The sequence below is a fragment of the Odocoileus virginianus genome, unplaced genomic scaffold (assembly GCF_023699985.2).
Source record: "Odocoileus virginianus isolate 20LAN1187 ecotype Illinois unplaced genomic scaffold, Ovbor_1.2 Unplaced_Scaffold_6, whole genome shotgun sequence".
Lineage (NCBI taxonomy): Eukaryota > Metazoa > Chordata > Mammalia > Artiodactyla > Cervidae > Odocoileus > Odocoileus virginianus.
This window is the reverse complement of record NW_027224268.1, coordinates 964,453-982,427: the sequence shown is the minus strand read 5'-3', so window position 1 is coordinate 982,427 and position 17,975 is coordinate 964,453. Positions and strand designations below refer to the sequence as shown.

At 37.8% G+C, this 17,975-nt stretch overlaps 1 protein-coding gene across 2 annotated transcripts; it reads left to right on the top strand.

The window, feature by feature from the left end:
• The first annotated feature begins 1,730 nt into the window (after nt 1–1,730).
• CA5B (carbonic anhydrase 5B) lies at nt 1,731–14,475 on the top strand. Of its 2 annotated transcripts, XM_070462636.1 has the most exons (7): nt 1,731–3,657; nt 6,291–6,409; nt 7,461–7,556; nt 8,086–8,148; nt 9,225–9,380; nt 12,161–12,355; nt 13,929–14,475. In XM_070462636.1, exons 1-6 carry the CDS (start codon nt 3,444–3,446, stop codon nt 12,338–12,340), a joined length of 828 nt encoding a protein of 275 aa, XP_070318737.1. In that variant the 5' UTR covers nt 1,731–3,443; the 3' UTR covers nt 12,341–12,355; nt 13,929–14,475. The 2 variants fall into 2 exon arrangements, with proteins under 2 accessions (XP_070318737.1, XP_070318736.1); XM_070462635.1 differs by lacking the exon at nt 13,929–14,475 and having other exon boundaries at nt 12,161–13,287.
• Nucleotides 14,476–17,975: the final 3,500 nt, after the last annotated feature.

The window sequence follows — 17,975 nt, the reverse complement described above, 5'->3', positions numbered from 1 at the left end:
CTGAGACAGGGCTGTTATTGGAGATGACCAGGGAAAGCACATTCAACAAGGGTAAGGCTGTTCTACAGATCTAAGTCCTGCATTCTTGACTGATGAGTTTTTGGTGACTTAGTCATCCTCCTCTTCCTGATACTGAGAGGGAGACACCCTTTCAAATGGAGCTTTCTGCTGGAAATGTAAATTTCCTTTACAAATCGGTAACTTCCACTCTGTTTCCAGAGCTTCTCCTATGTCTGCTGTTTCTCAAAATAATCCTTATACCGAAGAGATATATTTGGGGGTTGCATATTTGATTCCCTTTCACTACCCCAAAATATGCCTCTTTGACATATGGGTTATTTTGAGACATTGCAGACAAAGAAGCTCTGGAAACAGAGTATAAATTACCAGATTTTTTGCATGATACAGTTACATTAGAAAGGGGGCCTGCACCTGGAAGACAACTATTGCTGGAGATCCCTTTTTCACCTTTCTATAAACTTTGTTTAGGATGTATTAACTCTTCTCACCTTCCTGTGAAATTCATTCCTCCCCTTTGAAGTCCCAGACCGGTCCCAGCCCTTAGCTCATAATAGTATTTAAGCCACAATTTTCCAGATGCCTTTTCAGTTTTATATCCTTGTGGGGATTCCAATAAGTAAGTAGGTAATTAATTTTTTTTCTCCCTATAATCTGTCTTTTTATTATGGTGGGGGTGTGGGGGGTCTCAGCTAAGGACTTAGAAGGTTGAGGGAAAATTATTTTTACTCCCCTACAGTAGCATATTGTGCTACCCTTCATATGTATATAATTATGACTATACCTATGTAATAAATGTGAAGGAAAAAGATCAGTGTTGTGATTAAAAAATAAGAAAAAGAGGGGATCACATTATAAGAGGGTAGTGAGAGCAGATTTTACTGAGAAAGTGACAAGCCCAATATTTAAATGTAATAGGAGCCACCCATAAACTCAATGAGGGGAAATTGACTTCTGAGGAGAAGGAAGAGCAGGAACTGAGGGGCTAAGGAAAGAATAAGCTTCTCAAGGGCTAAAAGTGATGCCCCTCCCTGATCCCAGCCCAGGCTGGAGTCATAGGTGGTACAAGCGCAAAGAAAAATCAAAGCCAGGACCAGTCACATAAACAAGAACTAAAGCCAAGCCAAGCACATGGGATCTAAGGGCTTTCATTAATGACACCTAATAGTGTGGTGTAGCCCCTTAAACCATGGTTGATAGAATCACTCTTGCTGTTCATTTCATTTTCCCCACACAAGAAGAAACTGGAAACACAGGCTCCATTGTCAGAGCACATAATCATCTTCCTGCTTTGAGGCAAAGTCTGAGCAACCATCAAGAAATCATTTTAATCTGTACTTTGTTAGAATGGAGGAAGAGGAAGAGAGAAGAGAACAAAAATGTGACTTTATCATTGGCAAAACAAGCCCTGGGCAAAAGCTGGCTTCTCTAAGGGGACAGTGACCCAGGGCTCCCTGATGGGGGGGGGGTGTTGGGTTCCAAAAGGAGGAGGTGAGTGGGGGAAAGCCTGGAAGCTAAACTTGTGAATTGATAGGCGTGTTATGACCATGCCTGCATGCTCAGTCGTGTCCAACACTCTGCGACCCTATGACTGTAGCCTGCCAGGCTCCTCCATCCATGGAATTCTCCAGGCAAGATACTGGACTGGGTTGCCATTTCCTACTCCAGGGGATCTCCCAACCCAGGGATCAAACCTGAATCTCTCTGTGTCTCCTGCATTGGCAGGCGGATTCTTTACTACTGTGCCACCTGGGAAGCCCATTATGACCATAAAAGAGCCACTGAAAGAACAGGCCTGGTTTCCTCAGGCTGCTGTTTGTGTGGGTGAGGGAGTAGATTCTAGGCATTTCCTGAACAAAGTGGGGGCCGATTTAAGGTGAAACAGGGCATCGTCTTAGGCATCTGCTCATCATTCCTGTCTTCCCTAGTCTCCATGGGAGACAGACCCTCACCAGCTGGTTTTGAAGGGTGTGAATGCTCAAAGCCTCAGCCTCCCTCTGGGCATCTCAGAGGGGAAATGTTGTCAGGTCTCTGCTGGGGGTCAGCTTTAAGACTGAATCAGGGCTGTTCTGGGGGTTTCTGGAAGCTTTAAACTACCAAACTAAAAACTAACCAAATACAGCTTTTTAACCCAACAATAGCATTTGGATTATCCATGCTCAGATTAAAGGGCATTTATCAAATTAGGAGCTACAGGGCACAATAAAGGGGCAGGGAGACATGGCTCCTGCCTGCAAGGAATCTGCATTCCAGTCCAATAATAATGTGATTATATGGTGCCAGTTCCCCCCATTTTTCACTTTAGATTTCTGAAACAGAAAGTTCTCCTCTCAAGTAAGTTCTTGTTCTTCGGAAGTCATTTTATACCGAGGGAGAAAACCCAAAACGTCGGGTTCAGACCTCTAGGGAAGAGATGATCTGTATTATGTGAAAAGCTGAGCAGAAGAAAGGGAATACCCTGAGTTTGCCTGTTGCTTTTGGCTCTAGACCAAGATTTCTCAACTTTGGCATTACTGATATCTGGGACCACATAATTTTTGTGAAAGCCCAACCTGCTACTATATAGGATGTTTAGCTGCATCTCTGGCCTCTACCCACTAGATGTCAGTGGCACCCTCCTCCAGCTGGACAACTGACAGTGTCTCCAGACCTTGCCAAATGTCCCCTGGGGTCCCCATAGCTCCCTCCTGTGAGAATCACTGGTCTAGAAACTGCCTTGGCACGCTCCATGTCTATACTGCGGGCCACTTGTAGGATCCCACTTGGGGCAACTACCTCAGGAAGAGAACCCTCTCCCGTCTAAGAGGAAACCAGAGGCAGGCTTGTTTTTTTCTAACAAGTGGAGTACCAGTGACCCTGCCATGCACAGAGGGGTTTGACTGGGCAGCAGCTGCCTTGTCACTTTCTCAAATCCTCAGGCTCATTGTCAGCAGTGGGGTGAGGTTCAGAAGGGCATTGGTCACGATTTATCTCGATTCATATTTTGTCTGGTTTTCCTGTTGGTCTTGGTTCTGGCCATCCATGCTGCTTCTAAAGGGCAGAGACCTGGACAACCCGAATTATACACGTGGAGTCTGTCCGTCATGTGTCCATAGCTCTCTTTGTTATAAGAAATTTGCTGAGATTTATCAGGAACTTGCCACAAAGACCTGGCGCTTGACTCTGGTAGAAAAATCAGCAGCGGTGATGCCGTGTGAGACAGTGTGTGCGTGTACACCTGAAGTTATAGCGTCAGAGCTACACGTGTGACAGACAGGACTCCAGGGAACTTAGCAATGCTAACGTCTGGCCAGGCTTTGCAGGATGTCTGCCTAATCCTCACAGCTGGCTCCCCCAGGAGGTGAACTCAGAGGACACACCTACGTGGGCCCATATGATCCCCGCAGTGAGGATTCCAGCTAGTGGGCCTCTCGAGGACAGCCCTGATGTGCTTTCTCCTAGTGCACCCTCTCTGGGAGAAAGTGGACCTTTTCCCGGCTGGTGAGCGCCAGTCGCCCATCAACGTCCGGTGGAGGGACAGTGTCTACGATATTGGCTTACAGCCGCTCACTGTCTCTTATGACCCGACCACCTGCCTCCACGTCTGGAATAACGGGTACTCTTTCCTCGTGGAATTTGAAGATTCTGCAGATAAATCAGGTGAGAGCAAGACCCGTGGTCTCATCTGGAGTTAAAGGGACAGCTTCATGTCAGCATAGGCCACATCGCACAGCCCCGGGAACCCTTTTGGTATCAGTGGTATGGGACTCATTGGGCTTACTTTTGTAATGTGTGGAAGAAGCCCCTTCTCTTTTTCATGAATGTTTTTCTCTAGTATCTGTAGTATTTTTCATTAGTGCGCAAATATCTCTATAGAGAGAATTTGTAAGTGATAAAAAGATAGGCTTTGAAATTAAACCCTTGCTAGAAATTTCTTTTGCATATGTGTATTGCATAGGTACAAATTTTCTCCACTTGTTGACTTTATAAGACACTTTTATTTAGATTGTAATGTTATTTAAGTAGATCTAACTTATGAGACTATAATACCATTGAAATGGGGCAAAAAGCATATTCATGTGTGCATGAGGTTACAGTCTAAACTAGTTAAGAGACCAATGATATGTAAGAAAAATGGAAACTCATGTTCTGTTAATTTTGTTAAACAATATCACCTATTGTAAATGAAGCACAATTTAAAAGAGATTTTAAAATTCAAATATTATATTGCTTTTAAATCTTTTTTTCAGCCTACCCAGATATAAACTAATCTAATGACTTCAAAGTTTACCTGAAACTTTTAGTGTCTGTTGAAAACCATGTGATTAATTCTATGCAGTATTCTTTTTTCAAACTGAATTTGATAGTATCAAATATATTTGTCTGAAATAAGTGTTACTTTAAATAATATATCTTAAGCAACAATTGATCCATGGCTCAGCAGGTAAAGAATCTGCCTGCAGTGCAGGAGACACAGGTTTGATCCCTGGGTCAGGAAGATCCCCTGGAGGAGGAAATGGCAACCCACTCCAGTATTCTTGCCTGGAGAATCCCATGGACAGAGGAGCCTGGTGGGCTACAGTCTGTGGGGTCACAAAGAGTCAGACATGACTGAGCGACTAAGCACATGATCCATCTTAAGGAATGGTTCTCAGCCACTGACAGTTTTGCTACCCCTCCCTCCCCAGGGACTAGGGACACGGCAACATCTATAGGCATTTTGGTTGTCACATTGGGAGGAGTGTGCTATTGGCATCTCGTGGGTCGAGGCCACAATTACCGGCATTTATGAAGAGTTATCCAGCTTCAAATATCAATAGATGCACTCACTGGAGTGCATTTGTTTCTTTCTATTACCAATACTGATACAGTAATTAAATTTGATTTTTATTAGGCCTAAATCATTCTTTACTGCAAAAAAAAAATCAATAGAGCTAAGATTGACAAACTTTGATTTTCTCTCCTGAAGGTGAAGAAATGCATCCATGACAGTGTTAATGAATAAAGTTAAAAGTATATGTTAGAACTTCCCTGGTGGGCCGGTCATTAAGAATCTGCCTGCCAGTGCAGGGGACATGGGTTCAATCTCCGGTCTGGGAAGATTCCACATGTGACTGGGCAGAACTTCAGTTTCACCCAACAGATTAGACTGAACATTTGCCAAACTCATGCTCACAATATGGAGCTGGTATAGAAAAATAAGAATTTTTTAGAATACAATTTTATGTCTATTTCACTACACTTTAGTATCATCCTCTTATTAATTCAGTGCATCATGTGGTATTATTCTCTGCACTTCTTCTAGCCTTCAAAGAAAAGTAGTCATTGGTGTCTTTGCTCACCCTTACAAAACTCCTTTTTTTAACTTTCTTTTTTCAAAAAAGGAAGTTATGTAAAACATTTATGAAAGCCAGTAAGATAAACAGTAGACCACTACATGACATAGCCAGTGTATTTGGACCTCTGAATGACTGTACTCAATCATTTGCATACATAAAATTCAACTAATGAGGCAATAAACTCTAAAATAATTAGTATGGATGAGATGGAAGGTTTGGGTTTCCTGTTGCTGTATGGTTTAACCATGAACAGACATCGCCAGGGTCTGCTCAGATGCCAGAAATGAGGAACTAACAGTTTCAGCAAATGCAAGCAAAAAAAAAAAAAATTGCACAACCCAAAGCCTGAGGAAGGATGACTTTTAAAACTCATATCTGAACATTTCCCCTATAATGTACTGATTTCAGTAGTTCCAGAAAGTAAAGTATGGGGATGACTCACATTGTTCACTCTGTCCAAAGGGAGATAGGTGATAATTTTTGACTTGCAAATTTACTTTTCCATTTCAATGTAAGGAAAAGAAACACTGTTATCATCAAAAATTGAAAAGCAAAGTGATGGTGCATAAAAAAGAAAGTATCTTTTGTACCCTTATTTCAGTTTTATAAGACTGTGTTAGATAAATATGCTGAGAGAAGTTTGCATTTTATTGTGCATAAAAAACACTGGGCATAGTAAATATAGACCATAGAACTAAGGCAAGAATTGGCCTTTAACAACTGTGTGCAGCTTGGAGTATAGTTAAATCCTGGTGTCATTCTGAATGCAGGTCTTGCCCTTACACATGTATTAACTGCATGGAAATCAAGTTTATAAACACTGGTATATAATACAGTGTGCTCCATTTAAGACAGTTCATGAGAAAGTCCACCCACAGAGTCTACTTTTCCCCTGCATTTCTCCACGACATCAAAAACATCAAATCCCCTGAATTGTTGGATATGCCATTTCAGTGATCGAGGGAGGACCCCTGGAACACAACTACCGATTAAAGCAGTTCCATTTTCACTGGGGGGCCATTGATGCCTGGGGCTCTGAGCATACCGTGGACAGCAAATGTTACCCAGCAGAGGTAAGTTGAGAAGTTTGGGAACAGTGACAACAGTGGAGAAGAAGGAATAGTTCTGAGTTTCCAGTTCTAAGAAATTATCAGGAAGAATCAGGTAATTCCTATAAATGCTAACTCTCTCAGGGGCATATTTGATGATTCCCAGTTTAAACATGTAAAAATGATAACTGCCCTCATTTCAAATAATATGACAGAAATCAACCTTAAGATCCCGAAACAGTATTTTTCTAGAATTCTAAGCTAGGCTCACACGATAGCCTAAATTAATAACACAGGCAACAGTGCAGGGCCACCAGGTCAAATCAACCCAAGTGAGAGATGGTGGGAGCCTAAATGAAAGTGGTGGCAATAGAAATAAAGAAAAAGAATATGACTTAACAAGCACTTTTGAAATTAAAGCAAAATGACTTGGAGGCAGGGTCCTCTTCAGGAAAGGAGAGGAAAAAGTTAAGCATGACCTTGAGAGTGTCACTTGGGAGGCAGGGTGAGGATTCATGAATGATGGACAAGGAATTATTTGTAGGGAAATAAAAGGGGCCAAAATACATAGAATTTCTTCTTAACAACTTTCCACCTAATTTAGTTTTAAATGTTACCTTAAAAAGAAACACATTTTAAGTGGTTATGCCTCGAACAAATTTGTCCTAAACTCCTAGTTCACATAGGGAGAATCTATTTCTCTCAACATAAACATCTCTCCTTTAGATGCAAATGGATTTTATATATGAGTGTTTCATGCAAATCAGGACGGGAATGGACAAATGTTACTCCCTCACTGAAATGTTATTCACTTGGAGATAGATATATACATATATATGTGTATACAAAATTTTCACCCCAAATAAATCCTATTCCAAAGTAGTATTAATTACTGCCCCTGCATATATTTCTTCCTGTTCTTTAATTCTGTCTTATTTTGCACCATATTGTCATATGCTTTTCTCAGTGGCTTTATTTTGGGTGAGGAAGCACAGTAAATATCATATGTGAATAAGGCTGTTTTTGAGCAATCCTACATGATCATGTGTAAAACCGTCTTTTAATGGTGTTTCAGCTGCACTTGGTGCATTGGAATGCGGTCAAGTTTGAAAACTTTGAGGATGCAGCACTGGAAGAAAATGGTTTGGCTGTGATAGGAGTATTTTTAAAGGTAAAATAAAATCTTACTAGCTTTAAATGATATATTGTATCCTAGGATGAAAAAATACAACACTGCAATTTTAAGTTCTAAAAATATTGAGATAAAAATAATGTTTAAAATACAAGGTTGTTGTGAATATATTTCAAATGGTATAGAAATGCACAGTCCAGTACAGTAGTCACAAGCCACCTGTGGCAACTGAGCACTGGAAATGTGACCACTTAAAAAAAAGAACTGTGGCTACTTTGTGGAACAATTTTTAATTTTAATTAAAGAAATGATGCTTAAATGGAGCAGGGCATCTTCGCCTATAGGCATGCTGACCCTGTCAGCAAACAGCCTGCTCAGTTGTTCTGTGTCTAATTGAATTCAGTGATGTTTAAAACATTCTAAATTACCAGTTTAAATGTAGCTTAAGTAGTATGGTTGGTTTGTTTTTATATAATCACCAGGTGGTTAATTTTAATTTATATTCTGTTGCAGTTTCAAAAGTGAGATGTCTATTTTTTTTTTAGTTTTTTTCTCATTGTTTCTTTAGCTAGGCAAGCATCACAAAGAGCTACAGAAACTGGTGAATATTTTGCCATCAATTAAGCACAAGGTAATTTTTTCCCCTCTAGATCACTTGAGATATAGTTTATATTTCAATCTCTGAGTGGAGACAATAACAGGCCATTTTGAATTGGGAAATGTAACTCGCCTCAGTGTAACTGAGGTTCTCTTTGAAAGTCACCCCTTAAGACAACTTGCCATTTATGATGCTTCTGTTGAGAGAGCCCCTGGCCCTGGGACACTGTAGGGGGCAGAAGTGATCCTGTCGGTGGGCACGGACGGCTCTGCTTTGGCTGCCATGCCACTGCGCACTCAGGGACTCGGACTCAGGAACATAATGAGTCCCCTTCTCGTCCCCAACCCCTGCTCCTCCTCAGTCCTTGGGCAAAGGACTCAGGGCAGCCTTCTGGAGTCTAGCTACCCTCCCACAGACGGGGAGCAAAGTTTGATAGAAACTTAGTTTGTCCAGTCTTACAGAACAATTACCACATTCTTCGGGGTGGATATTTCTGTGTGCCCCAAAGATTAATTGTTCAGTATTCAGAATCCCAGATGGGGCTACTCTCTGAAAGTCTATTCTCTCTCTCTTCCCTCCCCATCCCTGTCTCTGTCTCTCTCCCCCACCTCCTTCCCACTCCTTCCCTCTCCATTTCCCTCTTTTTCCTCTTCCTCTATCTCTCTCTCCTACTCTTCTGCCCTCCTTCCCCTCTCCCCATCCCTCCCTCTCCCATTCTCAATCCAGGATCCTGTCTCCTTCTAATGCATTCCATTTTAGAAAGGTGAATTCTTTTAGTCTCTCTTGAAAATGAAAAGCCTCCATGTTTATGCACCAGCTACTACCTAATGCCTCTCAAAGAGTTCAGGGGAGCCAGCCTGTGCTAACCCCACTAGAACTGAGGGAGAAAATGGCTTTTGCTTTGTTCCCACTGAGGGCTATCAGAAATACATGGCTAATTGTAAGAACAAAGCAAGAGTGTGATTTTGTCTTAAGATGACCAGAGGTAGCTGGAGCTCATCTGGACCACTGCAGGTCCTCAAACTCCCCTAGCATCATCACCACATCATATGATTCCTGAGTGGTTTTCACCATGAAAGGATGACTCAATGACTCCTTCTCTTGGCTAGGACACACTTGCAGAATTTGGGTCATTCGACCCTTCCTGTCTGATGCCTACTTGCCCAGATTACTGGACCTACTCGGGGTCCCTGACTACACCGCCACTGTCTGAGTCTGTCACTTGGATCATTAAAAAGCAGCCTGTAGAGGTTGATCATGATCAGGTATGTTCTTTCCACATTTCTATGTAAAGAAATTCTAGTCTGTGTCTTTAAAACAAGGTCAAGCTCAAACTTTGGCATCAGTTTTTACTATCTTGTAATGCTTATATATTTTTATTAAAATGTGCTAACATCTTGTGTTACTTTTGATATGAATTAGGGAATGCTTCAAATTAACTAGAGAGAAGAGTTAAAACTTAGGAAACAAGCTTTTTACTTCCATATTTGACAATTACATGTGTTTTATGTATTGTATATTTTATATGTAAATATGAATCTTTATGTAAACAAGACCCTTTTAAAGGGAAGAATGAAGGCTGAAAGTGGATGTGCTTGAAACTCTTTAAAATCTTTAAGGGAATTTTGCTATGGAACCTCAGGATAAAAACAGAAGCCAACAGCATGTGTCCAGAAATTTTAAGTCAGTTGTTTTGACCCTGAAGTTTATTTTTCCTAGAAACTAAATAGGTGTTAATTACTATGCTAACACACAAATCCTATTTAATTCATAATATAAGTGAACTGCAGTAGTATTTGCTTATGCTTGCTTTATGGGATTTTAATTAATCACAAAGCATTTTCACAAGAACAAAAGTCCCAAAACCTTTTTTACGAAGCCAGGATAACTGACACCAACATCCACCAAAGATAGGACCAAAAAAAAAATTTTTTTTTACAGACTGATACCTCTGAAGAATATATTTTTTAAAAAGCTAAAATAGGGACTTCCTTGGTCGTTTAGTGGTGAAGACTCCACACCCTCAATGCAAGGGACTCAGGTTTGATCCCTGGTCGGGGAACGAGGATCCTGCACATCACACAAAGGTTGTGGTTAAAAAAAAAAAACTAAAATAGTATTTCAGAAACAGAATCCAGCAGTGTGCTAAAAGAAATATATATTATACTCTGTTCAAGTAGTATTTATTCCAGTAATGCAAGGATGGTTCAATACTAGGAATATTATTTATCATATCAATGAACCTAAATATAAAAATTATAATCATTTCCATAGATTCTTAAATGCACTAGCAAAATTCAACATTCATGTTTTTCTTTTTAATTTTCAATAAAATAGGAATGTATGGAGACTTCCCTAATTTGATAATATAGATTGATCTCAGTTCTAAAGTAAGTAGGATGCTTAATATGGAAAAGAATATAACTATATTAAATTTTAAATTAAGTTTTATTCTGGAAGTAGTGTAATTAGACATGAAAAAATAAATTAGAGAAACAATAAAAGGAACTATTACAAAAATACAATAATTCAGTAATTAGTAGAGTACAATATTAATTTCTAGAAATCAATACCTTTGATATGCAGAAATCATAGTCAGTTAAAAGATATAATGGAAGAAAGAATGCTATTTATAATGGAAAGAAAAATTACAAAATATCTTGAAATCAGCTTAACAAGAAAACTTAAAATACTCCTGAAAGACACAATAGACTTGAACTGATAAAAAATTACTTCCATGTGATTGAATAGGAAGACATCATAAAGATACCTGTGATGTCAATTCTCCTTAAGTTGTTATTGTCCATGAATTGTTTATTCTCAATAAATTTGATATAATCCCAATAAATATACCAATAGGATTTAAAAATAGGCTACTTCTGGCCTCATGTGGAAAAAAAAAAGTATAAATAAATAGCCAGGGAAAATTGTGAAAGAGAAAATGAAAGATGATTAAATCAACCAAGTTACAAAGCCTCAATAGTTAAATAGTGTTGTGTGCTCAGTCACTCAGTCATGTCTGACTCTTTGTGACTCCATGGACTATAGCCCACCAGGCTCCTCTGTCCATGGAATTTCCCAGGCAAGAATACTGGAGTGGGTTGCCATATTTCCTCCTCCAGGGGATCTTCCCAACCCAGGGATTGAATCCTGTGTCTCCTCCTGCATTGGCAGGCAGATTCTTCACCACTGAGGAAACCCAAATAGTGTTGTGCTGGTACACAAATAAAGAGATCAATCATAGGGTGAAAAATGTAGATTCAGAAATATGTCCAAGTAGATATGAGAATTTAGTTTATGATAAAGGTTGCATCTCAGCTCAGTAGGGGAGAAAGATGAGATTATTCAGTAAGATCAACGGGGACAATTGAGCAGACACTTGGGGACAAAAAGTTGAATCAACCATTCAAACCTTAGACAAGAATATATTCCAGACATATTAAGTGTTAAAAATACTGCCATAAAAGTACTAGGATAAGCCTAGGAAAATCTTTTCATACATCCAAATGGAGGAAGTTTTTCTAACTATGTATCGAAACCAGAAGTCACAGAGATAGCAACTAGTAGACAACATAATTTAAAGAAAAAAAAAGTTGTGTAGTGGAAACCATCATAAATAAATGACAATATAGAGTTTGCTCATAAGACTGGTCTTGGGGGCCTATGCATTTAGTCTATTACTATCCTTCATATTTAAAAATTGATATAACACTGAAAAATAAATAAACAAAATAAACCAGAGGGTCAGTGGCCCATGTGAGAATTTTTCAAATGAAATTTCAACACAGAAAATTCAGTAAGAAAAAATATTAGCTGTCATCAATAATCCTAGTTGCCTATAATCTTACCACTAAGTGTTAATCATTGTTTGGATAAATCCTTCTGGTCTTTTATTTATACAGATGCACATAAATCCTTCTGTTCTTTTAGCTATATAAATATATACAAGTTTAAAATGAAAGTAGTAAAAATGAAAGTAATTTATTCATGAAGTAAAGCTATCTTTCTACTGGAAAATATTTATGCTTCCTATTTCCGTTTCTAGCTTGAGCAATTTCGAACCCTGCTCTTCACTTCTGAAGGGGAGAAAGAGAAAAGGATGGTGGACAACTTCCGCCCCCTTCAGCCCCTAATGAACCGCACTGTCCGCTCATCCTTCCGTCATGACTATGTGCTGAACATACAAGCAAAACCCAAGCCTTCCACCAGCCAAGTGACTCCCTAAGATGCCATTATCTAGGTAGTTATCTTGCTTAAATATATACTACTTCTTTAAATATTGTTAACTAGACTCTTCTAAATGCCTGCATTTAATAATTATAAACGAGCCTTTATTTGTATGGCAGTATTCCTTAGTCTTTGAGGGAAGCTCTTTAGTAAACAAATTTTTACTTTTATTGCTACTGATGTTTATCACTGAAGTACCAGTAAGAGATACAAGTTTCTCTTATAGCAGCCTGTTGGTAACTGTAATATCTTTTTACATGCAACATTTTGGAGCTATCTTTTTATGTTTATCAATTGGTGATTCTATAGAGTTATAAATAGGAATGAGAATCAAAAGATTTAACAACTGGTAAGGCACAGACACTGACCATCCAGAATGCAGGGTTTTCACAAACAGCCACAGGACCCAGACTGGCACTTCTTGGTTGAACATTGGCTATGTTTTAGGTATATCTGATTTTAAAACACAAATGTGTATTCTTTTATAAGGCCTTCTCAGTGGGTATATGCCTCAACTCTTAGTTGTCATTACTAACACATGATATGATTACTTACTGTCAATTAATAATATAGAAAAAATATCTTGTAATCCTAAAAACACAAGTGTATACTTATATATGGAAATCCTTTTGAATTTCTGAAAGCCAGATGTTCTACTTAAAGGCTTGATCATATAGAAAGCATATGCATTTTGAGGAAAATATAACCACAAATATGTTTATCTCAAAAAAAAAAGAAAGCATATGCAGAACATTTTAAAGAAAATGCTTTAAGTGTCTAGAACTTAAAATTCTTTCATGATCTATTTACAGAAATATTTTTCAAAAGACTAGTAATATAATAGTTTATGGTTTACAGTATTATTTTGCATTGTATGTTACACTGATTCATAGAATACAATATTTCCCACAATTAAAAAACTGTCTTGACTTCCCTTTAAAACTATCTGAACTGTATTTTATTTCATTAGTTGAGGTTCTGTGCAAGGTAGGAGATAACATAAATGTCCTAAGTTATACAGTGGTTTAGAAGACTTTTGCTATAATAAAGTGAAAGAAACTTGTCAGATGGGTAAAACCTAGATAATTCTACATACTGTGAGGAATCCAATCCAGAGTCACCCTTCCTTGTAAATATGTGGAATGTTTCTAACTGCCTATAAGCCTGTATTCAAACTCAATACTGCATTTACTAGTATATTTGTTTCACTAGTATGCTAGTCATCCAATCTGTAGGATAAGGTTGGATGAATATACTTAACACTACTGAACTATACAATGAAGAAGGTTAAGATGGTAAATTTCATTTTAATGTGTATTTTACCACAAGTAAAAGTAACTAATAAATTCAGTAGGGAAAAAAAATAGGGTTGGAGTTGTATGTTTAAGTTTAGGGGCATATCTCTGCTCTTAAAAAAGGAACAGGGTGAAGGCATTGCTTCTACAGTGCATGCTTTCTCTGGAAAATGGAAGCATACATGCTCTAGGAAATGAATAAAATTCTTTACAAGATTAATATGGGGGAAAAGCTATGTTAACTTTATTCTTATCTGTTTTAAACCATGCCTGTGTGCATGCTCACTTTAGTTGTGTCCAACTCTTTGCGACCCTATGGACTGTAGCCCACCAGGCTCCTCTGTTCATGGAATTCTCCAGGCAAGAATACTGGAGTGGGTTGCCATGCCCTCCTCCAGGGGATCTTCCCGACCCAGGGATCGAACCCACATCTCCTGTGTCTCCTGCATTGCAAGTGGATTCTTTATCCACTGAACCACCTGGGAAGCCATTGCAAACCATAGTTTATCTTTAACAGGTACACACATGAGATATGCATCTTCCAGGGCACAGGCTTCCCTTCTAGCAAATTCTTAGTGTAAAATTCTATTGCAGTGAGTCTTCTAAATTGGAGTGAGAACCAATGCACAGAATGCCCGACCTGCCCTTCCATCTTAGAGATACAGAAGATATTCATAAGGTGTGTCCAGGTTAGCCACCCTTGATTAACTTACATCTAGTGTTCTGGTGTAGTTTTTAACAGTACCCTCTTTCACTCTCAACCATGTCCTGCTTTGTATTACAATTGCTGCTCATTTTCATTACATACTATAATAAAACCCTTTCTTTACAATGTTAATATTTGTTAAGTGACTTTTTGTTCCTATTAGTTTCTTTGAGTATGTAAGATGTTTGTAAAATTAGTGAGACAACATGCAGATCAAAAAATGACTGGAAAACTCATGAGGGATTTACTAGAGAAGCAGGAATGGAAAGATCCATCCAGTGCTCCTCAGTTTACCAATTTCTATGGAACCAGTGCACAATCTGCTGACTTCACCAATAGGGCAAGCTGCCAGCCCCTTTCTCCTTTCCCAGGGCTACATGGGTTACGGTAAGGTTGGTTATTCTAAAACCAGGCTTCCACCTCAAAAATGTTTAGGAAGATGCCCTTCTCTTGATCATAGGAGAGTGGGGGGTGGCAGTGTAGGGGGATGGGGCAGGGGGAACACATTCTTTTGGCACAATATTAGCAAAAACACAGTACTGTAATCACTTTAGGTATTTTTCTATTCACTAGAAGACTCAACTTTTGATAACTATTCTACTTAAGTTGAATAACTTAAGTAGAATAAGTTATTCTTATTCTATTAATTAGAATAATTAGAATTCTATTAATTCTATTATTAGAATTTAGAATAGAATTATAATTAGAATAGAATTCTAATTATTCTAATTCTATTCTATTAATTAGAATTCTATTAATAATTCTATAAATTAAAGTAGAATAAGTTATTCTTAAGTATAATAAGTAACTTAAGTAGAATAATAACAAGTAGAATAAGTTATTCTTAAGTAGACTAAGACAGAATAACTATTCTGCCTTTTTTTTTATTCTGTATTTTCAATTCAACTTTAAGTTCTTTCATATCAAATTTTACTGATCAAAATAGATACAGTTCAATTAAGTGAATAAGCTCAATTTTGGCATCTAATTAGTACATATTAACAATACTGGCTACTTCACCTATAAATAGTACTGCATTTTTGTTGTTAGGAATTGAATGTTTGTGTCCCCTCAAAATTCATACGTTGGAAACCTAACTCCCAATGTGATGCCATCAGAAGGTGGAGCCTTTGGGAAATAACTAGGTCATGAGGTTGGAGCCCTCATGATGGAGTTAGTGATCTTATAAAAGGGACCCTAGAGAGCTCTCTCAGCCCTTCCACCATGTGAGGACACAGAAAGAAGATGGTCGCCTATGAATTAGTAAGGAAGTACTCACCAGACACCAAATATGCCATCTGCCACCACCTTGATTTTGGACTTCCTGGCCTCTAGAACTGTAAGAAATAAATCTTGTTATTTATAAGCCATCCAGTCTGTGGTATATTATTATGGCAGCCTGAACAGACTAAGACACTTGTCCCTATATACATTTGGATTCCTGCTTTTCAAATTCAACCTACTCTTCAAAAGTGGTACTGTGGTTTGGGTTCTAAGTGGGGTTACCATCTGCCACCATTCTAACTGTTGTGTTGCTCTGAGCTTATCACTAGACAAAAGAATCAGTAAGAATGAATAAAGAATAACTTTATTCACTAATAACTGAATAAGAACTGATTGAATAAAGAACTGAATAAAGAATAACTACCACTAGATAGCTCCTTCCTCCAAAGAAAACTTTTTTAATCAGCTGTACATATATAGATTTGTAAGTATTTTTATATTAATGTGCATTTATAAATATTTTATCTTGCTATTTTTAGTGATAACTGTAATTTGGAAAATATATAAAGCCTTTGGCATAGCAATGAGTGCTGAAGAGGACTTGAGACTCCACTGTATGTCTTTGAATAAATCTGGTGATTTAATAATGAAATTAATGGTAGGCAAGAAATGTTCTTTCATGAGAATTCCTGCATTGACCATTCAGTGAGTCCCAGTATTACTGTCCTACAAGAGCAATAAAAAAGCCAAATTAATTGAAAGACTCCCAACCTGGCAAAGAGTAAACATTTTTTCCTTGCTCTCCCTTTATGCTTGCTATAAATGAAAAAAAATATAATTATGGATCATTCTTTTGTCATTTTATAATAATTAAGACTCATTTAATAATAGCATTCTTTGTAACAGCATTATCTATTACATCATTTATGTATCTATAAATGTGAAATACTTTAAATATAAAGTAAAATATTTTCTTTAACTTTTTAAGAATAATCAGCTATTTCCTACTGACAATTTAAGACAAAAATTTAGGCTTTTTCCCATAGAGAAGGGATAAACCAAAACAGGTATACTTGAGAATAAGTAGAAGTTGTATTTCAGGCACCAAGAAAAATAGAAAATACATGTTACATTGCAGAATAAATATAAATTTGTTTTATTTATCAGAATATCATAGTAGGCTATATCTTTGCATTACATTTTTACATATCTTATTTTTATCTTATGATTTATCAAATGATGGGAACTATAGTTTGGAAATGAAACTGGCTTTTAGAGTAACTTCTGTAATGAAATTAATTGAGCAATTTAAATTTATTCATGAAAATGAATTCAGCAGTTAATTGTTGATGATAAATATCTAACTCCTATAAATGAAGATTTACATTCACTTCTAAATCATAATAGAATAAAATCTAAATCTGTATCCTTTTAAATTAGGAGTATCTTCCTAGAAGACATCTTTAATTATTCTGACATGAGAGTCTGGTCTGATTCATAAGAAATGTTACAGCAACCCAAACACTGATGTTTTCAGAATGGCAATTCTCAGCATAATTCTTGGTCACAGAAACCAGCAAAATTGGAGATCTGCACAGTTATATTTTGTGCCATCCAAGGAATTTTCTAGTTAGAGGCTTTAACTGCCAAATCTGCACCTTCAAGAAGTTTAAGACATAGTGCAGATGAAGTCTTATGGAAGCAACAATGTACAAAATAGTGTGATAGGTGTTATAAAAGGTGAAATATTTGTGCAAGGAGCACCCATAGGACAAGTATTTAATCCACTCTTGAGGGTGTTGGCAAGTTTTCAAGCTACTGCTGCTGTTAATAACAACTAATGTTTTTGGGACACTAATTATCACCAGGCACTATGCCAACATATAGCATTTCCCTGATTTTTACAGATGAGAAAACTGAGGACTAAACATTAGGAACTGGGAGTTCCCTGGGAGTCTACTGGTTAGGACTCAGCCAAAAAAAAAAAGATCAGACAGTCAAGGCTTGAGTTTCCCAGTCCATCCAACTCCAAAGTCTATGTTCCTAATTACTGAGCTGAACAAGGTCACCTTGGAGACTTGTTACTGCAAGTGTCTTTGTAAGAAAGAGTAAGGCAGAGTTTATGAAGAGTTTGGGCTTCTTCTGAATGATTTCAGGGAGGGACTAAGGAAACAGGCAGCTTAGTAATTGGGTATCTCAGTAATTCTGACTTGGATGAGAGAGAAACAAAGACAAGCCAGGAAGGAAGTTATGCAATTATTAAAAGAAGGGGGTCATTTATAATAGCCAGGACATGGAAGCAACCTAGATGCCCATCAGCAGACGAATGGATGAGGAAGCTGTGGTACATGTACACCATGGAATATTACTCAGCCATTAAAAAGAATTCATTTGAATCAGTTCTAATG